Source organism: Arvicanthis niloticus, chromosome 13, assembly GCF_011762505.2.
Source record: "Arvicanthis niloticus isolate mArvNil1 chromosome 13, mArvNil1.pat.X, whole genome shotgun sequence".
Classification (NCBI taxonomy): domain Eukaryota; kingdom Metazoa; phylum Chordata; class Mammalia; order Rodentia; family Muridae; genus Arvicanthis; species Arvicanthis niloticus.
In genome coordinates this window covers 7,742,463-7,769,885 of record NC_047670.1, presented here as the reverse complement: position 1 = coordinate 7,769,885, position 27,423 = coordinate 7,742,463, and the positions used below count along the sequence as shown (strand labels likewise).

Below are 27,423 nucleotides of genomic sequence, written 5' to 3'. Positions count from 1 at the left end.
TTGTCCCCCAGAGACTATTGTGGCTTCCTCACTTCCCCCATAAGTCCCTCTGGGTCACTGCTCTGTGACCTTGTGCTGGCCACACCTGAATTTTGACCGGGAACCTTGCAATCATTCTTGCTTTATTTTTCTCCTGAGCAGGAACAACTAACACACAATACATTTTTCTTGACTATTATTTGTTTACTGTTGGTTCAAATCACCCACTCAGATGGTATTCAAAGCACCGACTGAATTAGAGAAACATTCAGGATTGCTTGTATTACCCCAACCCAACAAAAAATTGATAGGAAAAAGGGGTCGGGGAAGCCCAAAATAACCATGGCAGGGAAGAGCTGTGATGACTTTTCGTTTATTACAACTTTATTCAATTATTTATTTACAGTTTTCTGATTGTATTCTTGACAGCTTTCTGGGCTCAAAATGGGTACGAATGCAGCAAGCAGAGTTCATTACTTGTTGAGTTGTTCCTCTCTTGATTTTGAGTCTCTGCTCTCTTGGAGGCCTAAGAGAACTGCATCAGCCTCCAGTATAGTTGTATCTGTGGTCCCACCTAGGAACCTAGATGTCAGCTCAAGATCCAGGAGCCGCAGCCGGACCCTGGTGCCCCTCTGGTACTTCCTAAGAAATAAAGAAAAAAGGTCCATCAATAATGCAGGTCACACATAAACAGATTTGAAAATGAAATGCATATCCTAATTTTCATTTTTATTCGCTCAAGCTTTTTAAGTTCACACTGGTATGTGAAAAACAGTTGTATATGATTTTCAAGTATATCAGAATTTTTAATTTAAAGTTGCCTTTAAAAATTTTTACTTTTATTTATTTAGTGTGTGTATGAATGTGTGGTGTGTAAACGTGCTTATGTGGGTATATTGATAATCCAGCCTGCTTCCATCTTAGACTTAAAAGCTATCTTATAATAAAGACAAACTAGATTCATTCTTGTCTATGATTGAATCTGTTTCTCAAGAATTGGGCTATGCCACCACATCTGTACCCTTAACTACAAATGGTTCTGTATGGCCTGTTCCAGGAATGGCAACCATGCCTTTGTTATCAAGACTATCTTGTTGCAACCACCTGTTGTCATGGCCACCTTGTTTTGACCACCTTGCAAACTTGTCTTTATTTCCGAAGGTTACTATGACCAACTTGCTATGCTTACATAACTGCCTTTCTGCATGTCAAATCCCCCATTTGGAAACCCACTATTACTGAACTATAAAAAAAAAAAAACCAAACCCATATCTCACCCATATCTAATGCTGATCTCCTGAACACTGCCTTTAAGGGGAGATAGCCTACATATATGAGTGAAAACACTTGCTTTAATTGATTTGGCCATGATCTCGGTCTCTGTGGTGTTTCTCCTTGTATCTGCGGGATTTATAGCATGCATACATGTGTGCAGGTACATACGCAATTGTATGTGTGTGCACATGCCTACTGAGGCCAGAGGGCAATGTCAGGCATCTTTCCTAGGTTATTCTCCACCTTACTTTTTAAGACAGGGTCCTTCATTGAACCCGAGGCTCATCAACAGGCTAGGCTGGCTGACCAGTGAGCCTGAGGGATTCATTTGTCTTTAGCTCTGCTCCAGTCAGTGCTACCATACTTAGCTGTATGACGCTCTGGGAGCCAAGTCCAAGCCCTTATACATGTACACCTGGCATAGGATATCATGTAGCCCAGGCTGGCCCTAGTCCTCTTGCCATCACTGAGAATACAGTGCTGAGAGTACAGGTGTGTACCACCATATTCAGCTATTTAAATATTTTTATACTATAAATAAAACAATGTATTCAATTTTGAAATTCAAACAAGTCAGTTCTTAGAACTACTGTTTATTTTTAATGTCACTTATTGTTAAAGACAAAGTTTTAAGAAGGAAAAAACTCAGATATGTTTTTTTCCACCTAAAATTATTTCAAATGAAGTAAAATATTACAAATGTAGCATGGATAAAATTCCAAGTGCAAAATACTTGCTATCTGAGATAGACCATACCAACCAGCCAACCAGCACTAAACATAAAAGCAGTTGGAGAAACCTGAAAGATACCAGGTAACATGGAATAAGCCAGATGCAGAAAATGTTGAATAATCTCATTTACATGCAAGCCAGAGAAGGTTGAACTCATAGAAATGACAAGGAGAATGGTGGTTGCCTGTGGGGGTTGGGAAGGTGTTAATTCAAGAACACAACAGGTACAGTTACAGAGCAGGAATAAGTTCAAGACAGCACAGTGACCACAGCAGTAATGCTTTATGGGTATAAAAATAGCTGAGGGTTAACACTACAGGATTCGTAAGTCTGTAAGTGAAGGACTATCTAGCAGGCCCAAACACTGCAAACATGGCACCAGTGGGGTTTGCCTTTTCCCCTTCCCTCTGCCTTGCTAAACCCTTAGATTACATCCCTAAAGCTAGCCTCCACGGTCTATTTCCTTATTTGGCCACTAACTCATTCCCAAGACTAAACACCAAGGTCCAGAAACCAAAATTCATTACTAGCTAACCTGCTGTCCAGCCAGGACTTACCAACTCACCCCGGCACAGACTTCCCATTTTCTCCTCAAATCCCACTCCTGCAAAAATACACTGTCTGCTTTCACCCAGACCAGGCAGCACCCCCTCCCACGTGCCTTTGTACAGAGTTTGTAGGTGGTGGACTGATGGGAGAGAAAGAAGTGAGCAAATAGGTGGTGGGGAGACAGAAGCCAGAGGAGCTGAGCAGTTATGAACTGAGAAGGAAGGAGGCTGCTGTTCTTGCTCCTTGGAAAATGGTGAATTACGCTGTCCAGCAATAGAGCCAGTAACAAACAAGTGCCAGAGGGCTTATGTCTTCTTCCTTTGAGAAAACCGGCCACTAATTGAGTCACTGTGACTCCCAGAGCAGCATCCTAGCCCAGGAGGAAGAGCAGGACCTGCAGGGTGGAGATCACAGCTGACTGACATGTCCTGCTACGTTGCTTCTCACCATTGGCCTATCTGCTCATCTCTCCAGTTGGTGGTGCGGAGGTTCACCCAGGAGACTGGACGACTCTATGTTGAATTACATACAGTTTTACTGTGTCCTGTTTAACTTTGGCCAGGGACTTATTTCCTTAGGAATCTTTGGGTTAGACAAACATTTAAAGATACCAGAAGTCCCGCTCGCCACATGGTCCAACTGAAGCAGGAGCCACTATGGCGAACTAGTATGAGTAGAGACAGGAGAGAAAGAGAAGCACAATGGTTGGATACTACAAAGAGGAGGAACTGGAAACATAAGGGTGGCAAGAAACAGCCTGATGTGAGGACTGCCCTGCCACCTGAGGGCAGGGTCAAGTTCTGGCCTGTGCTGCCACTGAGGGCCATGTCTGGGTCCATGGTCCATATTACTACCAAAGGCCGCAGGGATGTCCCTGGTCTGGGCTGCTGCCAGGGACCATGCTGATATCCAAGGGCTGCACAGAGCTGGCCCCACCCCTTGCCAGCTTCTGAACTAGGTGAGCTAGCTGGAGCAGTGCCAGAAAGCTTGCCCCTGGTAGTGTGGGTGTTGGAGAGTTGGTGAGCTGACCAGATCAACTACCATGAGTTGGCCCACCCAAACATATACCCCATCTATGAACTGCTGGAACATTCAAGCTGCAGTGTCTCCATGACACAAGGAAACAACAGGATATGTGAGAGGAGTCCAGATGAGGATCCAGTATTGATAGTGTTGCAGAAACAAGAGACTGTGAATCAGTCATAGCAAAGAATATTTGCAAATGATGATGTGTAGACAAAAGGGTATATTGTGGGACATACTGTGATACATTGTAGATTCCACAACAACTAGTGGTTTTTGTTTATTTTGGGGGGTTCTTTTTTTTTTTTTTTTTTTTTTTGCTGTTTTTCATTTCTATTTTTATTTTCTTTTGAGGGGCGGTTGCAAGGGGGAAGGCAGATACAAAAGGGGATAGGGAAATGCTTGGGATTGGGGTGCAAAACATGAAATTCATGATCAATAAAAAGTAAAGGCAAAAAAAAAAAATCCATCAGTAAATTAAGAAAAAAGTGTAAAACCAGGATCACATATATGAACTCAAGTTGGTCAATATATCATCAAATGAAAACTAATAATCATCTGCCTTTTTGTTATTTTTTTCTCTTTCTATTGGTGGTAGGTTATGTTCCAAAAAACTTTTTTTAAAGGATTTCTTTTTATTGTTTTTAATTTGTATACATGTTTATGTCTGTATGTGTGAAGTGCACATGTGTGCAGGTGTCTCAGAGGCCAGAGGCATGAGATCCTTCTAGAACTGGGCTTGTTGGTGGGTGGGAGCAGCTCAGGACGGGTGCTGGGAGTCAGACCGAGGCCTCTGCAGGAGCAGCACACTCTGAACAGCTGAGTCATTTCTCTGGAAACTATAAATCTTTAAAGATGAAACACTTCAATCCCATAAGGTTATTTATTTATTTTCTTACTTATGGAGTGCTGAGAATCAAACACAGGGTCTCATGCATTCTAGGTAAGTGGTTACTACTAACCTCCAACCATACCAAATTTAATTAATTTTAAAATTAAAATGATCTTACATAAATGGAAAATGTAAAAACAATATTTTCAGGAAGTTTACTGAAAACAGTGCTGGTGAACCACACGACCACTTCCCAGGCTCTGCTCACACACTCGGGGGTCTGTGCACGGCCATCAAGTAAACAGTTGGGCTGTTTAATTTTTATGAAGTTAATTTTTTTCTGATAATGAAAGTAAATGGTTTTTGATAAAACTTAGACACAGTGAAACCAGTCACCTTTTCTAGCCCCTCTCCCCTGAGAGACAGTAACATTACATGGTCTGTCTTTATTTAAACAAATTAACTAGGTATCACGGCTTGGGCATAGTTTTAAATCCTTAGTGCACAACAACTGGAGCGTGTACAGCATAGGAGTCAACCCCAGGGATGAGGGTTCGCTCACGAGAGGTTGCACCAACACTCCTCTCCATTACCAGGAGCTACAGCATGTGTTTGTAGATCGCTTGTCCTCACTGCACTGCTGTTTACAGCTTACTCCAAGGTGTGAACCTGGCAAAGCAGGGCCTAAAAATAAGGTGGACTAAAGTCTCATGCAATGGCCAACTCTGTTCAGAGCATCAGACAATTTATACTCTGAGGGTTAAGAAGAATCACACGAGCAAGGTGTTCAATCGCAAGGACAAACCACATGGGCAAAAACAGGTTTTTCCACAGAGGCATAAGAAAAACAACAGCTGATGTAAACTCACTCCTATCCTACACCTGGGAAGAGTACAAAAACATATTTCAAGAACAATTCCATGTTTTCGAAGAAACAGGTCGCAAGTCTCTGGTTTACCGGAGTCGCTCCCAGGCACTCAGTCCCCGTAAATGACTATTCTTGGGTAGTGTTTCAGCGCACTCTCAGTGTCTTGTTCAGTCAGCTTCTGTTCATATGGACCCATTCACCTCTTCTCTAGAACATCCAACTAGTTACTTGATTATTAAACACATATTTCTTTTACTTAGCCCTTAAGGTCTCATCATCTCTAGACATGAGGTCTGCCATGATCTTCTTGGAGTTTGTCTCGGGGTGAGCTCCCCTCCACGTCCAGCTCCTGTCAGCTCTGCTTGGCCCTTTCTTCTAGCCTGTATTGATTCTTTAGTACCCAGGCAGAACATACGAAATGAAAATCCTTCTCATTTCCCTCCTCAGAACACAGTGTAGTGTTTGAGTTCTCACAGAAAAAAGGGCTCTGCAGTCAAAGACTTGGGTGCAGATTTGAGCTCTGACACTAATCTTGGGTAAGCTGCTTCCTCTGACCCACAGTATCTTTACCTATGTCACAAAAGGTGTAATTATTTTGAACATGTGCTGAATATTAAACAGAATAATATGACATAATACAACATATATTGGTACAGGGGCTGGGTATGATGGTAGATGGTTTTAATCCCAGCATTTGGGAGGCAGAAAGAGGTAATCCCTGTAAGCTTGAGGCCAGCCAAGTCTACATAGCGAAAGTTTGCCTCAAGAAACCAAACCAAGCCAGGTATAGCACATATTTTTTATCCCAGCACTCAGAAGATAGAGGCACGTGGATCTCTGTTACTTCTGGGCCAGCCAAACCTACATTGTAAGACCCTGTCTCAAAACAAACAAGAAGTGTAGCCAGACTTTGGCTACTTTGTGGGTTCTTTTTTCTTCCACCCTTCTCCACCCCTCTTCTTCCACCCTTACAATCCCCTAACACTAGATATGAGAGGAAAAAGGGATACAGGGGAAAGGGAGTGACATTATTGTTAGATTAATTCCCACTGATCGTCCCTGTCAGGATATTTATTTTCTTCTTCTAGTTTCTGTTTTGTACAACTACTTAACAAACTACAACCAACCAATAACCAACCCACCTATGGGACTCTATCATTTATATACCCTCTGAAGAGTCCCCAGAATCCCAGATGTCACACAACTGCAGAAACCATCTACAGCTGGCAAAATCACACCCCTGCTAGAGCACGAGACAAATCATAGTCAGTTGCTGTGGACAATCTGACACAGCCCCACATTGCACATTGGGATTAAAACAAAACCATAGTCCCATAAAATTTCTGTGCTTTTCACCTTCATAAAAATTGGAAGAGGGGGTATGGGATAAGGGGTTTTGGGGGAGAATGGAAGAGGAGATAACAGTGAAAGGTAAATATGTAAAATATCCAATTTAAAAAAACAGATAATGGGTCTGGTAAAAAAAAAAAAAAAAAAAAGATAGTTTACTTATTTCAAACGATTTTCAAAAGTTTCCAGGAGATGCTTATTGGCTAAGATCTTATTTTAAGCATTTCACAAAAGAATTTAAGTCTCTGTTTAATATTCTCAAGAGAGATGCAAATCTTAATTTCCCTCAACAATTGACAAAAGAGGAGTAATTTTACAAAAAGTAGAAGAAGCTATCATTAATCAATATATTATATAGATTGATTAATTGTTGGCTGTTTTATAATAGTCCTTTGATAAAAGAGATTATTAATAAAGATTTATATTTCTTTAAATAGTGTCTTTATGACTCTCTGAGGGTAGAAGAAACATACCTTGTTCACTTTTAACTTTCTAACACTAAAAGCTCATGGCAAATCTGCCGCTGACTGCCTCTGGCATCGCTGAGACCAATAAAAACTATGCCATAGCTATGTGGAAGGACCCTCTTACCCTTAAATGGAATGACCCAGTTCTCATATGGGGCCGAGGATTGATATGCCTGTTTGATACCACAGAAGGCACAGCTAAATGGCCGCCAAAAAAATTAATGAAATAAATAGATACCCCCACAAAACCAGGCCCAATTATAAATAAGATGAATAACAATTGACATCCAGGGAAGAGAAATCTCCCTAGAATCGCCATGGCCCTTCTATATTTGGAGAAGGGAGGAGATGTCAGGGGCAGCCCTGCTTATACACTGAAGGCCTAAAATCAGCCATAAGCCTAAAATCAGCAATAGGCCTGACATACATGCCTGCTAACACAAAGTCGTGGGTCTCTGTGGAAAAACACTGAAACAGATGGTTATAAGCTATTGTAAACAGGCAGCTTTGGTGGAAATCTACCAGCCTGAGTAGTCATAGACCTTGTAAATAGGCAGCCTTGGTGGATAGTACCAACTTAGATAAGAACAAGTGAATCATAGGCAGAGTCATAGTGACCTGTTCCCTGTACCTTCACCCAGCTGAAACCTTGTTTTGAAAGATATCTGTACTCCCCCTGAACACCTATGCTCCTGTGTCATCCCCTTCCCCACATCCTGCATTTTTGTGTTTATAACTCCTGTGTTAAAAAGTAAAAATTATGATTTGATAATAAAAAAAGATAGTAAAAAATTTTTTTCTGTGCTTTTCAAACGTACCAAAATTCTCACTACAAAGAGAGAAAGGAAGAAAGAAAGTCAAACAGACAGAAAGACAAACTAACCAAACAAAAAACAAAAACTCATTATAGAGAATGTGTTTGTACCCTTCCTTTCCATGTAAAAGGTATGAAAAGGCGTTTCTCTGGAAACGCCTGACTCAAGAGACACATGCTATCTACACAGGCTTTGATACCGTATTGTATTTATCTCTGTTTTCTCCCAGAATCAATGCAGCAAGTATTCGACTCTTGGGATCTGAAAACGTAGCTTAGTTGGTATAGAGGCCACCTAGCATGCATAAAGCCCTGAGCTTTGATTCTCAATACTGATAAAGGGGGTTTATTATGACGGTGCATACCTGTAATCCCAGCACTTGGGCGGTAGAGGCAGTAGGATTAGTGGTTTAATGTAATACTTAGCTATATAGCAAGTTCAATGCCTATCTCAAAAAAGTACTTATTGTTGATCACTACAAGCTGCAAGGCTACAAGGCCACTGATGACCTAGCGTCTCTACTTTCTTGAATTGTGCAGCTCTGGGGACTGGCATTCTTACTTGATCTTCCTGGCTGTTGCTCGCCATACAGCCTCGCATGCAGTAGCTGATGGATGCTACTTTCTTCCCTTCCCCACTCTCCCATCCTTTACTTCTTTTTGAGAGCACCACTCCCCAGTGAGCCATACACTGTGCATCATGGTAATAGGGACAGTGATTTGCTTTTTTGTTTGTTTGTTTGTTTGTTTGTTTGTTTTGTTTTTCCAAGACAGGGTTTCTCTGTGTAGCCCTGGCTGTCCTGGAACTCACTCTGTAGACCAGGCTGGCCTCGAACTCAGAAATCCACCTGCCTCTGCCTCCCAAGTGCTGGGATTAAAGGCATGTGCCACCACCACCGGCTGTGATTTGCATTTTTAACAGAGAAATTTTAGTGTCACATATATCTGAGAAGAGAGCTTTTCCCTTGCCCGCACTGAGGAGGCCACTGAAGGGGCCTTCTATATTCAGCTCTCCGTGTATGTGGTTCTATGTCACATAGGTTGACAATTCCCAGCAAAAAAGTCACACAGAAGCTCCAAGAGGGCTGAAAATCTATGGAGAGCAACTTTTCTTCATTTTAGATGCAGTAAAGTTTAAACATATGAACAATTTTGCTTTTGTTTTTATAAATTATGTCAATTCTATAAGTTATCCCAGTGACCCAGCGAAGGAAAGGGAAACAAATTTGAGGCCTTTGTGTATGCTGAATGGCAGTCATCTGATGATGAGCCATGCGTGGTAGTGCACACCTGAGTCCCAGGACCAGGGAGGGAGAGGCAGTGGTCCATAAGCTCAAGACCAGCCTGGACTACATGAGACCATGTCTCAGAAAAGAAAGTCTGAGAGTTCTAATGACACAAACATTAAAAATATAAATAAAAAATATAAAAATATATAAATAAAAATATAAAAATCTAAATATATAATCATATATTCTGTGCATTAAACAAAGTAAAAAAACCTCCAAAATACCTTGGACTTCGGCTCTCCGGATGCTTTATTTTCACTTCGTATTACATTTATTTCTATATGGACATTATCTTTCCTATTAACTGATGTTCCCTTAAAGAGCTGGGCTTAAATTGTCTGGTGACCCCACAATGCCTGAGGAATGCTTTCACTTCCTGCAGTCTTTTTACTGGTGCTTTTTCACATACCCAACCCCCAATATTGGAAGCACTGCGGCTTGTTGAACATGCAGATTCACAGATAAAATCTGACATATCTGGCAAATTTGAGGTGGGACTCTGCAATCTGCTTTTCAAAAAGTTCCAAGGTGATTTCTGACAATCTCCTGAGAACAGCTAGTCTTATAATTACCTTTTTTGTATATAAACAAGTTCAGGACAATACATCCCACACAAACCCAAAGGGTTGGTAAGAGGCTGGCAGCAGCTGACACAACTTTCCTGTGATGAAGAAGAGCCAAGTGTGGCAGGAATCTACGGTGAATCCTAAGAGCACTTATGCACTGGGAAGTGAGTCTAAATAGAGTCCCTTCAGTAAAGCCCTCGTCACAGGTGGTGGAGCCTCCTTTCTCATGCACTCCATCCATCCTGGGAATCTCAGGACATGAACAGATCGGCACAGTCGACAGAGTACAAAGCCATACGAGGAGCGGGGAGCTCTAGGCTTTACTTTATTAGACTTTACAATACTTTATTAAAGAGAAAGAAGTTAACTATAATGCATTTCTGAGAACTCCGATGTAATCTGAGGCAAGCCTTTAATGCTGTGGTTTAAGATAATTACTTATACTACCTAGTTGTCTTATTTAAGCTTTCCATTGTTCCACATGAGCTTTAAAAGGAATACGCCAGTAAACGCTTTCCAGACTGAACATGTAGCTCTACATGACTGGTTTACCAAATGACTTTGACCTAAGCATACAGATTCAGTATGGAAAGCTGCCAGTTAATGTGACCTCCAGTTAGAGCCAGATGACAGGGGATGGTGCCCAACTCTAGTGCAACTCTGAGTCAGTGCTTTAGCTTTGTTCCAATTTCCTCATTGCAACAGGAGAATAATAATTATACCTGTCTCCTAGAGTTCCTGTGAACATAAATTGTACAACCACGTAACACATCCTTATAAGTGCTCATTATCACCACCACCACCACCTCCACCACCACCTCCACCACCACCACCTCCACTACCACCACCACCACCACCACCATCACCACCACCACCACCACCTCCACCACCACCACCTCCACCACCTCCACCACCTCCACCTCCACCACCACCACCATCATCATCATCATCAAAGACCAGATTCTCTACCAAAAGAATCAAAGACTACAAGAGCCCAGGAATAATAGTCCAGTTTACAATTAAATCAGTAAAGAATGTGTAAAGAAAAAAATTTAGAGATTCAATAATTTGCTTAGATTTACATCTTATTCACTGTAATCGTATAAGCACACCCTTCTTAAAATATAACAATGTTAGGGAATTAGTAAACCAATTGGTTTATTTTTAATCTGGTTGGATTTGAGACCAGAGGAGAAAACATATAGCTTGTACTGTAAATCTAGTACTGTAAATCTGACCAAGAAACCATGGTTGGGGAGCTCATTAAGGTGAAAATACTACAATTATTTTACTAACTTGACATAGATCACACTGCCATCTAAACTTGTACCTCTATACCCAGAGATTAGTGCAGCTTCCAGATCTCATGAGATAATTCCTTTGGACAGACAATAAGTGAATTTGAAGTGTGCAGCCACAAATGAATGTCAATATTACATGTCTCTCCCCAAAGCTCAAGGACAAAGTGACTGTAAGAGTCAGCCGGTTGGGGAGGACTGGAGTGAGACAGTGCCACTGCACTCACAAACTCAGCAGCTGTAGCTACCTGGACAAGATCAAATCAGTCAACACTCCAGCATGGAGGGGGAAGAGAATTAAAGGCGAAAGCTCGAGCGTGCGTGCGTGTGTGTGTGTGTGTGTGTGTGTGTGTGTGTGATAAAGAGAGAGGAATTGTAAGAAATAGAGTTTTTGTTTGTTTAACATTAAAGGTAGTTAACATGACAAGGACTCAAACCTCTCTTCTTGCTAAATTTAAGTGGTTCTCAACCTGTGGATCATGACTCACTAAGGGCCACAAGGGTCCCCTAAGACCATCAGAAAAGACAGAGATTTACATCACAAATCATAACAGTACTAAAATTACAGTTATGAAGTAGCAACAAAAGTAATCTCATGGTTTGGGGTCCCCACCACATGAGGAGCTGTACTGAGAAGTCACAGTCAGGCTGAAAATCTCTGGTGTAATCCAAGGACTTGGGAGCTATGTGGACGATCACCTTGAAGGCCAGACTTAGCTACTGAAAGAACTTGTCTCAAAAACAAATAACAAGCCCTAAAAACATAAGGCCACACCCAGAGTGGCTCCACCTTCCAGCATGACTTAGCCATCAGTGTGACTGCACCTGTGCTTCCAACAGTCACGCTGCAAACCAAAGCGACAGTTTTATATTTTGTATTAGAACCCCAGAACAACACTGACTAAAAGCAAATAGGGTGACTTCAGTGAGAACACTCATAACTCACAACCTCCTCTTACAGTGGGTTTCTCCTTTAACTTCGAGCTTCCTCTGACTGGTCTCTGAACTCCACTGTACACAGATGCAGGCTCAGCCTCCTCTGAATTCCACTGTACACAGATGCAGGCTCAGCCTCCTCTGAACTCCACTGTACACAGATGCAGGCTCAGCCTCCTCTGAACTCCACTGTACACAGATGCAGGCTCAGCCTCCTCCAAATTCCACTGTACACAGATGCAGGCTCAGCCTCCTCTGAACTCCACTGTACACAGATGCAGGCTCAGCCATTGCCTCTTCTGCCCTCTACTCTGCATCTCTCACACCACATACCGCCCTTTCCTAAGCCTGTGTGTCTGTGGGGCACAAGGGCAACATCTGGCTTTGTATTTCTGCATTAAGAGCATGGCTTAGGAGGCTGGAAAAAATGGCTCAGTGGTTAAGAATGCTGGCTTCCAGAGGATCTGGGTTCAGTTCCCAGCCACCACATGGCAGCTCACACTGTCTGTTAACTCCAGTTCCAGGAAATATGGCACCCTCACAACAATGCACCTAGAGTTAAAATTAAACAAATTATTTTTTTAAAAAAGACCATAGTTTAGCATCTTTTCTCTTTGCCATGTCAATCAGTGCTGCTACTGCTGGTTCCTATATGCTTCAAATAGAGGGTCCCTCTGACCTCAATATAAACACAGTAGATGACACATGGCTTGGACTGCACCTCGCTGTCCAAAGACAACACTGCAAGGACAATTAGTTGTCCTTCCAATCACAACTCTCTTTAGGCTTTAAAGTAGTCTGAACTCATTAACCATGTAAGTTTTCAGCTTAGCTGCTCAAAATCTGTCAGACTTTTTGTCACCTTTTCACGATTCTTTAAAGCTTTAACACTATTAGAGTAAAAGTCTCTCTTCTGCCAATAAGAAAAATGTAAATGTTTCTAAAGGTTTAGTTAATACCAATTTATTTTAATTCTCAGCCATGCTGATCTTTTTATAAAACTGGGAGCTAGTCCCCCCCCCCATCTCCCCTTCTTTGTGTATGTGTATGTGCATGTGCGCACACGTACGCGCCCCATCACCTAGGTCCAAATCATCACTGTGCATCCTGGCCACTGAAGCCTACAGTGCTGTGGTCATGAGGAAGAACGCTGTCCACTACAGTGCCGTGGTCATGAGAAAGAGCACTGTCCACTGCAGTGCCCTGGTTATAAGGAAGAACACTGTCCACTGTAGTGCCGTGGTCATGATGAAGAACACTGTCCACTGCAGTGTCGTGGTCATGATGAAGAACACTGTCCACTGCAGTGTCGTGGTCATGAGGAAGAACGCTGTCCACTGCAGTGCTGTGGTCATGAGGAAGAATGTTGTCCACTGCAGTGCTGTGGTCATGAGGAAGAACACTGTCCACTGCAGTGCCGTGGTCATGAGGAAGAATGTTGTCCACTGCAGTGCTGTGGTCATGAGGAAGAACACTGTCCACTGCAGTGCTGTGGTCATGAGGAAGAACACTGTCCACTGCAGTGCCGTGGTCATGAGGAAGAACACTGTCCACTGCAGTGCTGTGGTCATGAGGAAGAACGCTGTCCACTGCAGTGCCGTGGTCATGAGGAAGAGCACTGTCCACTGCAGTGTCGTGGTCATGAGGAAGAACGCTGTCCGCTGCAGTGCCGTGGTTATGAGGAAGAAAATTGTCCACTGTAGTGCCGTGGTCATGATGAAGAACACTGTCCACTGCAGTGCCGTGGTCATGAGGAAGAACACTGTCCACTGCAGTGTCGTGGTCATGAGGAAGAACACTCCACTGCAGTGCCGTGGTCATGAGGAAGAACACTGTCCACTGCAGTGCCGTGGTCATGAGGAAGAGCACTGTCCACTGCAGTGCCGTGGTCATGAGGAAGAACACTGTCCACTGCAGTGCCGTGGTCATGAGGAAGAACACTCCACTGCAGTGCCGTGGTCATGAGGAAGAATGCTGTCGCTGTCCACTGCAGTGCTGTGGTCATGAGGAAGAACACTGTCCACTACATCTGAATGCACCTCCTCCAGCTGCATTCACCTGAAAAGTAAGCCTTGATTTTTTGCAGTCCTAACAAGAATGCATGTTCTTATTTTTCCTAAAATAAAAAGTTTTTAAAACCTTGTCTGGGTAATATTTGGGGCATGACAAAGCTTTTTGTTTTTTTATTTAAGCTGTGAATATTTTCTATTTAAAAACTATCACCTGGACATGATGGAACATGTCAGATCAGAAGTTTGACAATAGTTTGGACACACAGCCAGCAAGACCAAACTACCAAATTTAGAATGACAAGCAAACACTTAGGATCAGGGTCCAACTGAGGCTTCTCCGTGAAAGCCAATAGGTACAGATGAAGTTTATGCACACGAGAAAAGCTTCCCAAGCGTGTCTGCTTCCTTCCCTGGACTCTGTTCAGAGCATTGGTTCATATAAGACAGTCTCTGAGTATTGCAACTGAACTCTAAGTGATTCACAGTGGTGATACCTCATGTTTTAATTTTCCTAATAAGCACATGCTATTTATGTAGGTCAGCATGAGAACTGGCTGAATGTTTTAAATACCAAATGAGAGGTGCAAAACTTTTTCCATTATGAAAACTAGAGATTGGTATTTGTGTTCATCTAAACAAAAGGCTGAATCCTCTTAGCTTGGATCTAAGGTTTACTTCAGCTGAGGCTGTGTTTTCATGCCCATAAGAAATGAGATCTTTGAAGCCACTTACACAGTGCTCCAGAAGCACTCTCTAGTACATACAAGGGTTGGATCTTTTTTCTTAATTATCTCATCCCTACAACACCCTAAGGACACATAAGGTTTTCTTTACAGTTGTTTCTTTTCTGTGTGAGCATGTACATATGTGGAGATAAGAGGACACCTATGCACATGGCTGACCCATCCTGCATGCCTAAGAACACTCTTTCACAGTAAAAATGCTTTCCAGATTTCTACCTAACTCTGCACATTTAAAGTGAACATCAGTTGGAGTTTATTAAGAAAACATTCTAATGTGCATTAAGTATTGATGTGGTGAGAGGAGGGGAGAAGCTAAAGAAAAGGAGAGTTTACCCATCATGGCAAGGGTGGTGAGTATGGAGTCTTAAGAGACAGTGTCAATTTATGTCTTAACCATATATTATACACACTGTGGCTTTTGAAGTTACATTGTTCAGAGGGTTTAAAATACTACAGTAAAAGAAGAGAAAAGCTTTAAATGTGTACTCATTGCTACTTTGGTTTTTGTCTCTCTAAATGAGCTGCTTATTAAATAGGCCTTGTTACGGTGGGGGCACCAATGGGACCCTTGTTACAGTGGGGGCACCAATGGGACCCTTGTTACGGTGGGGGCACCAATGGGACCCTTGTTACAGTGGGGGCACCAATGGGACCCTTGTTACGGTGGGGGCACCAATGGGACCCTTGTTATGGTGGGGGCACCAATGGGACCCTTGTTACGGTGGGGGCACCAATGGGAAATAGGCAGGATCGGGAAGCAGGGAGGCCGAGGGCACTTCTGTGTCCTATCACCAGGGTGATGCTAAGTGTAACTTAAGAAACTCCCTCCCCTCACAGACTTATAGTTAGGCTTTGGCAAGAGTTAGTGATGGCACTTTTGTCCCTTTCTAATCTTTGCCCTCCATATTCCCAAGTCTGGGAAACAGTGCAGACTTTATTGAAAATAGAGAAACAGAAAGCGCTGGCTGGGGTGTGACTCTGTAGTAGAATGCTTCTCTAGGTAGGCAAACCCTCAACACCCTCCTGTGGTATATAACTGGTGAAGAAACCTAAAGAACTCTCTCAAACATACATACTTTCCTACCACTGTGCTACTCGGTAATAAGTTCATGTCCCAGGGGCACTTCTGAACTACTGTACTGCACAACACTATCATAGCAGGCATCCCATCAGCCCCAGATGTATTTGTAGATTACAGTAAGTAGACACCTTCAAAGGCCATAGCAAACAGCTGCAACTTATTCTACAAAGGGGAGTGTGTGTGCGTGTGTGTGCATGTGTGTGTAGGCCCTTGGAATGACACACAGGGTGGTGTCATTCCACCACCTGTCCTCTGAATCCTCTGTATCATCCTCCAGTCTCAAAGCTTTATTCATTTACTAGAAGTCCAAGGAACAGAGTTGACGTGTGCTGTTCAGTATAGAGGTAGAGTTTGCTGGAGGAATGAGGAATGGGCGTGGTCACAGGGTGACTAAGGCCTTACACTCAGCAGCTTAGTCATCTTTGCTTCCGATACGAAGCAAGAAGGTCGTTCTGGGTAGACTGCTATTGCCAGGGTAACTTCCTTCTAAGAGCTAGGAACATATAATACTGCCAGGAGTCAAGTATCCTTGAAATAAAGATCAAAATGACAACTATACTCAGTCTCTGAACAAAATCACAAGGCACATATTTATGATTTGACATAGTAAATAAGAGGGCTCTGACTTTATCTCAATGGAAACAGGAGATTGCCACAATTTCCTTATAATTAGACAATGATATATTAAGCTGTTTATTATCTATAAAACAACATTCAAATCATGAAATTCTAACTGAAGCGTATTTGGTATATTTGACAAATATAATGGCCTCTGAATAATTTTTCAGGCTCAGCAAAATAGAAGAGTGACTTAATTTTTTTTTTCTTGCCACCAAAAGCACTCAGCACTCCCTAGTAAGAAACATGGACTTTTACTTATTTAATTATTTAATGTGTTTAGGACAAAGGATAGCCTGTGGGGGCCAGTTCTCTCCTTCTTCCATGTGGATTCTGGGGATGAAACCTGGTCTTCAGGCTTGGCAGCAAGTCTGTACCTACCATCCCACGAGCCCCAAAATAACTTTAAAACAATAATACTATTAATTACTTGAGAACTACACACAATGTAGTTTGATCATATTCATGCCCCTCCCTTTCCCACTTTCTCACTCAGCTTCATGGCTCATGGTTGTTGTTGCTGCTGTTGTTATTTTTGTTGTTGTTGTTAACCACTGAGTCCAGTTTGGGAAATACTAACTTTTAGAGATTTATTCATTTATTTTATGTAAGTGAGTCCACTGTCGCTCTCTTCAGACACACCAGAAGACGGCATCGGATCACATTACAGACGGTTGTGAGCCACCATGTGGTTGCTGGGAATTGAACTCAGGAACTCTGGAAGAGCTGTCAGTGCTTTTAATTGCTGTGCCATCTCTCTAGCCCCTGAAATACTAACTTTTAATAAGCACCCATTGACCCTATCAAATTCTATTTTATGGAGTTATCTGCAATCATAAATGGACTTCTTAAGTCAGGGCCTACAGAATGAAAAAAAGATTTCAGGATTCTAGAGCTTTTTTTTAACTTGCAAGTAAGAGACAAATGAAGGAAGAGCAGCCTTCTGCCAAGAAGGCACATGCTATACCACAGGACTAGGTGAAGACTGCCAAGTTATTTGTTTACTGTCTAGAAATAGCACCAGGGTGACTATGGTCCTTTTACATAAGAAAATCTATGATCATCATGTAACTTGGATAAAGTATTTGTCTTCACTGTCTTCACTGTAAAATGGGAATCACAGCCCCTACGTCACAGAACGCTGAGGAGGTTGAAGGAGCAAAAAGGCACAAAGGGGAGTCCAGGCAGATGAGCAACGACTCAACACAGAATGACTCAAGTGCAGTGCCATCTACTTCTGGTCTCAAGTCGAGTGGGCGTGGCCAGACCTTTCACAGGGCTGGGTTATGTGGCAGGAAGGTTGCCTCTTGTTGGGAATAAACAGTGCTTGACAAGAATGGTTTCAAGGATTTTGTATGCAAATAAATTAACTTATATTGTGAGGGGTTTGTCCTTGGATATGAGGTCTGATTATGTCACCCAGGCTGGGCTCGGACTCCTAGGCAGGCTTCCATTTTGAGGCATCAATCAGCTGAGGGCGGCTACTCTGCGGGATGAGCAGTAACAGCTCGACGTTTGGGGAAGAATGTTTCTAGGCCACAGAAGTGTTTGACTCTTAGCAGGCTGTGACTATAGCAGCAGTCCAAGAGTCCTGACAGAACATGTCCATGTCTCTGCCTTCTTGTATATGGACATCAATCCCATAGGATCAGGGTTCAAGATCTAACTTTACAGCCCTGACTACTTCCTACTGGGGGTGTGTGTATGTGTGTGGAATTCCAGATATAAATTTGATTGAGGAAGGGTACAACAGTCTATAACACATATGATTGCTATATGAATTCTGATGATTGTGTGAGTACATGCAAATATATATATATACACATATATATATATATATATATGTATATATATATATAAATCAGTCACTCTTTATATGCCAAGTAGATGCTCGGGAGATGAAGAATAAACCTGTGACTTTAAGGAGCTCTTAAGAGTAATCTGAGTGTGACAGCATGTCTGTAATTCCAGTTCTTGAGAGATAAAAGGCGAAAAAAAAAAAAAAAACAACAAATCAGTAATTCAAGATCATCCTTAGCCACATAGGAAGTCTGCAGCCTGTTTTGAGTAAGACTTGTCTGTCTATAAATAAATAACAACAAAACCTTCAAAGTTACTCCTTTGGACATGTGTGGTAGCACATAAGTTCAAGTCCTAGCATTCAAGTGGTAGAGGCAGGAGAATCACTGCAAGCTCAAGGCTAACCTGATCTACATAGTGAATTTCAAGCCATCCAGGGCTTCACAACAAGAGCATATAAATAAAACAAAACAAAATACATCACAACAACCAAAGGAAATAGCTGGACTTGAAAATTCATGCCTATAATCTCTGCCCTGGAGAGGCTGAGGCCGAGGTGTCACAGGACATCTGAGGCAATCCTGGCTACATACTAAGTTCCAGGCTCATGTAGCCCATAGAACCAGCCTCTGTTTCAGCCCCTACGGTCAAAGCCCAGGCAACAACAACAAAAGGGGTCTAGCATCCATGGGGAAAAGTTCTGTGCCAAGGATGATTTAAACAGAAAACACTGCACATATCCATAAAGAATCTTCAAAGTGTAATCCCAGCATGCCATCGTGGAGGTAGGTAGACATGGGACAGGTTCCTTTAGTGTAGAAATTCAAGAACTCTAAGAAGCCTGGCTGGCATTTATGCTGTTTTTATAGAATGAGTGGAACTCACCCAGTAAAACAAGAAGAAAACTCAGACTCACTCACTCACATGCCAACCGCTGTGAGGGCAAGTCACGCTCCTCCAACCCTAGCCTGCAGACAGTTCTTCATGTACTGAGTGTAGGTATAATTATTGTCTGCATCACCTATATAGCCATTAAAGGAGGACTCCTCTGAGATAGGCTCCCATTATTGTCCTGAACTGCTATTTAAGTCTTTTGTTAGCAACAAGTTTTAATGAGTACATTCCTTGTTACTAACTGTGGCAATACTTGGTGAATTTTTCAATGGAGAAGGAACTCAGTAAATGACTGTTGCTTTGACTTGATGAAATTAGAAGCTATAAAAGAGAGTGTTTAGATGTGAGAACAGGAGGAGCCTTATACCCTGGTTGCAACTTCTCACTATTTTTACTAGTTCTCACTTCTGAATCTCATCCCCTGTTAAAACAGGGGCTTAAAGTCTCTTTATAAACCCAACCTTCAATCTAGCAAACATATCTAATTAGAGGTGATCTTAGAGTTCCCAGTCTCTATTACTTTTTATAGTCTCCTGTCCCTTCCTGTTTGAATTTTATGTAAGCATTTAACAGGCCATAAAAATCTATTCAACAATATACATATCTCCAAAAGGGGAATAATTCAAAAGACATTTAATTATCAATCCCAAAGTTTGCACATTAACCTTAAAATACAGTTAACACATAAGCTGCCATCTGGTAATCAAGCACTCTGCCTTACACGAACCATGGGAGAGACCAGGGCTAATGAAAGAGGTCTCTCACCCTTGCACTTAGTGACTAGGTCATGCATGTGGTCTGCATGTTTCACAAGCTAATATTTAAACAAAAAGCAAATAAAGAACCTCCAGAATGTAACACATGTGTTCATGTATTGCTACTTTTGTAACAGAGTCTTCTATTAAAACAAGAGGCTGAGGAGGAACAGTTCACCTCGCTGTGACAACTCCAGAGACATCAGCAATTATCAAGGAAGAAGCCTCTCCACTGACAACCCTGACTCTACAGCCACAAACCCTTTTGTCAAATTGATTATATCAGTAGATTGTTAAAAACCCATGCTTACAAAAGTCCCCTGACATCCAGGCCCAGGATGGGCTCTGTGAGGCAGCCTACGCCAGCTCTACCTTTTTTAACAGTTTGCCAAGATGAGTGTGTTATTAGCCAGGCTTGACTCAAACAATCCATCGCTCACAAAGCTACTTTAATGTACTGTCTCTATTGAAAATCACAGTAACCCAACAGTAGCCTGTGACATTCTCCCACCACAGGGCACACTTTGTTTCTAACAAAGAAGCCTCACACACTCTGCCTGCAGGAGCTGACCCTGACGAGGTCTACGTGGCTGCCAAGGGGAACATCTGTGAGTGCCACTGTACAGAAAGCTGGCTCTTTTCTTCTCTTTTCTTCTCTCTTCCTTTTTTATTTTCCAGACAATAAACTGTGTGACTGCTTGGTAAGGAAATGAGCTTTCCTTCTCTTCCTCTTCCCCTTTATTTGTCTGTCCAGTGAACACACAGCTACATCTGCCACCCACCAGTCCAAGTCCAGACCCGGGAACACGGGGCAGGTTGTTTTCTGACTTTATAAGAATCTTTACACTTGACTTCAGCTAAAGAATGCTGACTTTAAGGATAAAGATAACAAAAACATATTAACAAAAAGAAGCTAATTTTGAACTTAGTATTGTAGACTTTGAATATTGTCACTTTGAACATTGTAGAACTTAATTTATATCAGTGAAAAATCCAGATAAAACAAGTAAAAAAAAAAAAAAAGCAATACACTCTCAAGAGAAAAAAAGAAAAAAAAAAGCCCTGTAAATTATATGTTTCTCTGAGGATTATCTACAGGATGAGCTAATATTTCATAATAAAAATCTCATTTTGGTATTTTGGACCAAGACAGACTTTTCTGTTATGTTTACTTTACCTCAGATTAATCCCTCAGTTTAACATAAAATAACTTGAGGCACACGCGGCAAATGACCGAAGATCTGACTAGGCTCCCCCAGGCCTACTGAATAAAAAAGGGAATTCGAATGTGTAATTTAAAAAATGTGCACTATACAGCCCGTTACATTAAAACAGTCGTTGACAAAACATTCTGTGTGAGAGCAACTCATTTGAAAGATAATATATGCCGGCTTAGGGAAAAAAACCAAACAACAGAATTATTTCATGGTTGTGTAATAACACATTTCTCTACAATAAATCTGTTCGTGATTCTATAACTAGGAAGAAAAAAAATCTCTTCATTACTGCCTCTTAGTGCATATGACAAAATTAAATTTATTAACATTAAAGAAATAAAGGATGAGTCATTTCTTCTCAGACACACAGCTCTCGAACCCCGTTCCCTCAAAGCTACGCGAAGCCTGCTGGAAAGCTGTGTGACAAGCAGGACGGGGACATCTGCTCAGGAAGGAGGGGCTGTGGGCAGAGATGCTCAGGTTTATCCCTAATATAGACAATTATGGTTCAAAACATTTACTGAAGCTGTAGTTGTAGCTAATGCATATTAATTTTCACAGCCTGGAAAAAAGAAATACCACGTGAATTTTAAGTTTTTTTTTTTTTTTTTTTTTTTTTTTTTTTTTTCTTTTTCCCGAGACAGGGTTTCTCTGTGTAGCCCTGGCTGTCCTGGAACTCACTCTGTAGACCAGGCTGGCCTTGAACTCAGAAATCCACCTGCCTCTGCCTCCCAAGCACTGGGATTAAAGGCGTGCGCCACCACTGCCTGGCAAGTTTTTTATATTCTTTAAATCAAAGCCAGTGCAGACAGAATATTTAGCTTTACCTTTAACAAGTTGGCACTACTTAGTACTACCAAGCACATAATTACCAAGAACAATGAAGTGGATAAGTACCTTGTGATCTGACTTCCTGTACACAGCAGAGTTACGGACCGTGCTGTAACGCAGATGGCTGTGTCACACAGCATGGCTTGTCCTCCACGTGTTCTATCTCGTTTACCCTCACACCGTCTGACACGTAGATGCTACTACTACCAGACTGTAAAGGGAAAAATTCCCCCAAAGCCACAGAGCTAGGAAACCCGAGCTCTTTCCCTGGGTTCCTGAGTCAAGAAAGGGAGATAATAACGGCTAACACCAAAGGATGCCTATGGGGAGGCTGTGGTACTGAGTGCCATCAGCACAAAGGTCCCAGCATTCTCTTGGCTCCCCTCCCTTCCAGCCAATGGTCGCGGCAACTGCATCTGCTCAGAGAAGTTAAACCCTTTGTGACGGAAGACAATTTGTAGATTAACGACAATTTCATTGTAAATCCATCAAAAGTTTCATTATACTGCCTTTGTAAGACCTCATCAATTTCTAGAAAAGCTCAATCACTGGTATCCATGATAGAAAGGAGTTTTCTATGGAAGGAATATTGATTTGATCAAACAAGAAAGAAAATTGCCAATATCCACTGACTACAGCCACATTTGATATATTTGCAAATGGCTGATTCTTAGTGCTCAGCTGGCCGTGGGAAGAGGAGGGGATACAGAGGCCTGCAGTAACTTCCACTTGAACTAACTCCTACCACATGTGTGAAGCATGTTCAAGGGATGCTCACTGAAGTATCAGGGTAGAGGTTCTATACAGAAAGACCCAGACATAATATACTCCCCATGCCACGCTACACTCCCTACCTCTTTGTGGCTATTTGCACATAACTGCACTTTAAAACCTGATGTACTAACAGTCAGCAAAATCAAATGATTATGAAGAAACTAGGTGATCCAGCAATCTTACCACTAGATGGACATTCAAAAGAAACACAACCAGAATATAGAAGAAATATGGAGTCCTATGTTTACTGCAGCACTATTCACAACAACCAGGGTATGGGGCTGATCTTAGTGTCTACCAACAGATTAGTGGACAAAGAAAATGTGGCATATATACATACATACAATAGAGTCCTATTCAGTTATCAGAGAGAATGAAATCCTGACATTTCCTAATGACATTTCCTAAATCACCTAATGAGCCAGATGCCATTATTATACAATGTATACAACATAGAAACATTACATCTTACCACAAAAATACAAGTATTATATACAATATATTATATGATATATATAAATATATTATATGATATATATAATACTTACTGATATATACAAGTATTATTTCAACTAATAGCAAAATAAAATGAAAATTCACCATGAGATACAAAAACAAAAGTTTCTTTTATGAAGTGGAGAAAACCCTCTTAGTTTTCTGCTCTCTTTCTATATGTTCTTATGTTTTTCTATATGTTCTATATATTATTATTCTTGCTGTCCTGGTACTTGCCTCAACTTCCTTAATGTTGGAAAACCAGATCATGTTAAGAGACCTGTATTGGATTGGCAAGATGGAACAATGGTTAAAAGCCCTTGCTGATAAGCCTGGTGATCTAAGTTCAATTCCCAGAACCCATATGGTAGAAGAGAAGCAACTCTTTAAGGTGTCCTCTGACTTTCACATGGACACCATAACATGCATACATATGTATATACAGATACACACACACTAATAGATAAATGTAAGAATTTAAGATGTCACTAAGGATTCCTGACACTTTGTATAAAGGCTAAAGTAAAGTTCTTGGTTTCTAGTAAATTCTTGAACTACTTGAGGAATGTGCTGAATATCATTCTAAAGCTTTACCTCTAGGATTAAGCTAATGCCATGCATTCTACGGAGGACATTCTGGTAAGACCATGAGAGGTTTCAATGCAGGAGCTTTTCAGGCACTGTCTTTAGAATTCACTAAACATTTTTCAAAATATTCCAGAATATAAATATAATATATATATATATATGTATATATATATATATATATAAAAGTATGAGGTGTGGAATAACTTTATATGAGTGTTGGTCAAGAAGTCCTGGGGGCCCCCCCCAAACAATACAGACCTTACCACTCCTCTTGATTGCCCACTAAAACTAGATGGTAATACATTATTACTTAAGACATCATACGTCTTGGTTATAAGACGTAGATAAATCAAGCTGGAACCGAATTGAAAGCATTATCATTGCTGTCCTCCACAGAGCCACAAAGTGCAGGAAGCTGAGGAGAGACATCAAGAGTCTTACTCCTCTACTACCAACTTCATACACTCCCTAACAACTTCAACACCTCCAGGCAAAATATGCCCACTTGTACAACAGTGATACAATTGTTATGGAAGTAACCATTGCTCTATGATTAGATTTGAGGTAAGCTCTGCTCTTAGGGAACTTCTGTTGTTTGGTTAAGTTGAAATAGTGGCAAACTGTCTTCTAAATATCTATTTTTATACCCATAGACAAAGGTATTTCATCCTTAATCAAAAATGAATCTTTTTGTAGTGACTGGCAGTTGAGGCTCAAGATGCAGACAGTAAGTGGTAGATGAGAGCTCATCCCTAAACAAGACGCCTATACCACACCCACTTTCAGGCTGCCGAACACTTCAGAAGCTGGGAGAGAATGCTAAGAACTGAAAGAAAGGGAGAAAAGGAACACAATATTGTCTCCTGGGTATGCATAGCCATTGTAATCATAAACTCACAGAAACTGAGATCATCTGCACTTGGCCCGCACAAGACTGGCCTTGTTGATAATTAGTCGTGGACGGGAAAGGGACTCCCCTCCTTGGCTGTGGATAGATTCTGAGAGAGGAGGAGCCAATCACTGCCTTCAGTTAGGAACCAACTGATGACATCAAGCTCCAATTGATAGTTCCAGACCTATGGTTACCCAGCTGACCCTAGTTAAACTCAGTGGGTCATAAAACACAAAGACATGCATGTGGGAAAGGGATCTGGAGGATGGATGGAGAACCGACAGGCATGAGACGGCAGTCAGGGAGGGTGGGGAAATAATCAGAATGCACTCTATACGTGTAAGGATTTGTCAAAGAGCAAATTTATTTATTAAAAAATGAGAACATTTTTAGGAGCTTTGGGGACAGTAGTTTGGTCCAAGAAGAAAGAGGCTTAAGAAGTGGCAAGTCAGTAGGTTGGTACAGCCGGCAGAACAGCACCTGAGATCAGTACTGAGGGCTAGTACTGACACAGAACCAATGCAGGCTGCATTCCACGGAATGACACAATTTGGAAGAGACATGGCAGTTACAGACAAAAACTTGTACAGTCTTTAGCCTACAATAATAGCTACCTCTGGTGAAGAACTGGCTGTACAAATGAGGGTATAAAATCAGGGACTATGAAAATGACTTAAAAATCTTAGAGTTATCCCCAAGTTTGTGAATAAATGCTTCAACCTCGGGCAAATTTATATTCGTGTAGCTCTATGACATCAGTTTCTTTTATGAAAATTTTATAACTTGAGTTAAGAAGTCTAGTCCTAGAAGTTTGGACTCAGATCCTATGGAGTCAGTGTGAATTCAGCAGGCATTTTCCAAAAGTATTAGTGGTTTCCGTGATTTGGTCAAGATGGATGTCTGGTGACTAGCACTTGTATACCTCTATTACTTCAAGTTAGTTACATTGAGTTTAAGATTGTTTTTAGAACAGTTCCCCTTCGAAAGTCAGTATTTTAAAAATACCTTCTACCTGTTATAACTATGGTATACACAATGAACCATGCACAGCAAATAAACTCACTTTGTGTACAAATAAAAACATTGAAAGTTTATTCCACTTTGGAATCAAATAACCCACAGCTTTATCTATGTGTCTCAACTGTTCGGGAAGGAAGATTCTAAAAGGCGCTAAAACAAAACAAAGCTCACACCGTGCTCAGCCAGAACTGCTACAGTATCTTCCCACCGGTTCTCCGTATTTTAGGAGAAATCAAGTGCTACTTCACTGCGAGAGACCAAGATCTAAGACTGAAGACCTCCCCTACCCCTGTCCCTTTCACACTCTGTGACGTCTCACTGACCCCAGGTGCCACTTCCCCAGCTAGTGGTCAGCCTGGCAGCTGCTGAGGAATGCACGCCAACCTGCCCCAGCTCACAGAGCAGCTGCCAGGCCTGTCCTCACAGATGGAAGCAGAGTACGAAAAGCCTGGAAACCCTTCAGCAGTAGTGGTGGCCGTAGCTGGAGGCAGCAGCTAGCCTGTGACACGGTGGCCGTAGCTGGAGGCAGCACCTAGCCTGTGACACTGCTGCAGTGTGTACTTTGTGCTAGGAGGGGTGACAGAGGGAGTGATTACAGTCCAGGTTTACGTGCAGCACATCACACGCCCAAACTTGTCACCTCATGGAATAGTACACTGTTTTTCATATCTGTAATTTAGATCCCCTAACATCTAGGCATAAGAGGAAATTTTCACCATTTATATATTCCCAATTTTAAGTTAAACAATGAAGTACCCTAAAGACTTGGGTCTAGCACTTCAAGAACTAAAATGGTAACTTTGTACTATTATAAAGTTTTAAAATAATAAAAAAAAAATCACACCAAGGTAGAACTGAACTGGAAGTGGACAGCAATTTGATAAGAAGGAACACTTGAAGGAAAGGTGTTTGATTCATTAAAATGACCCTCTCTGCATGCACTTACTAGGGATTTAAAGTCAAATACAATTTAGAGGTAGAACTGATATTCATACTTGCCATACAGATAAGCTGTGCCTACTAAAATGCCTTTCAAATAACAATATTTATGGCCATGGAGTAATGCTGCCATTAGCTTTAGTCAGAGAGACATGTCTGCAATGGCAGCATCATAGCCATAAGAGTCATCTGTATCATCTCTTTGAAAGCTGAGGGATCACTGGGAGAAGAGTGGAAAGAATACACAAGCAGGAGGAACAGGCACTGAGTGGTCTGGAATGCAGGCATATGGTCAGGACACAGCCTCACACTGTACAACACATGACAACTATGGTTACCTGCACATACGTGGAGCAGCTGACATCACGTAATGAAGGGGTAAGGGCTCATGAAGCCTGACCCCTTTGTGAAGATTTATCTATACATAGTTAATGGTTGATAAGGAAGGAGAGACATTTTCTTCAGTCCTATAGACCACTGCTAAGTTGCCCATCCTGTGGCAAAGTATCCTAAATAATTTAGTGTGAAACTCACTGAAATAGTCATGTACACAGATACACACATACCACACACACACAGGCACACCACACACACACACACACACACACACACCCCACAGGCACACTACACACACACAGGTATAACACACACAGGAACAACACATATACACACCACACACACATTCATATCACACACATACACACCATACACACACACCACACAATACAAACCAAACACATACACACCTCATACATGTACACATGCACCAGAAAGGGGCTAGTTGGA

The 27,423-nt window shown here is 41.7% G+C and overlaps 1 protein-coding gene across 1 annotated transcript in view; it reads right to left on the bottom strand.

The window, feature by feature from the left end:
• Positions 1-336: 336 nt before the first annotated feature.
• Positions 337-27,423, bottom strand: part of Mrps28 (mitochondrial ribosomal protein S28) — a 105,302-nt gene continuing 78,215 nt past the window's right edge. Inside the window, exon 3 of the mRNA XM_034516130.2 lies at positions 337-621. Coding sequence (XP_034372021.1) covers positions 453-621 — 169 coding nt within the window. The 3' untranslated portion in view covers positions 337-452. The remainder of the gene's footprint in view (positions 622-27,423) is intronic.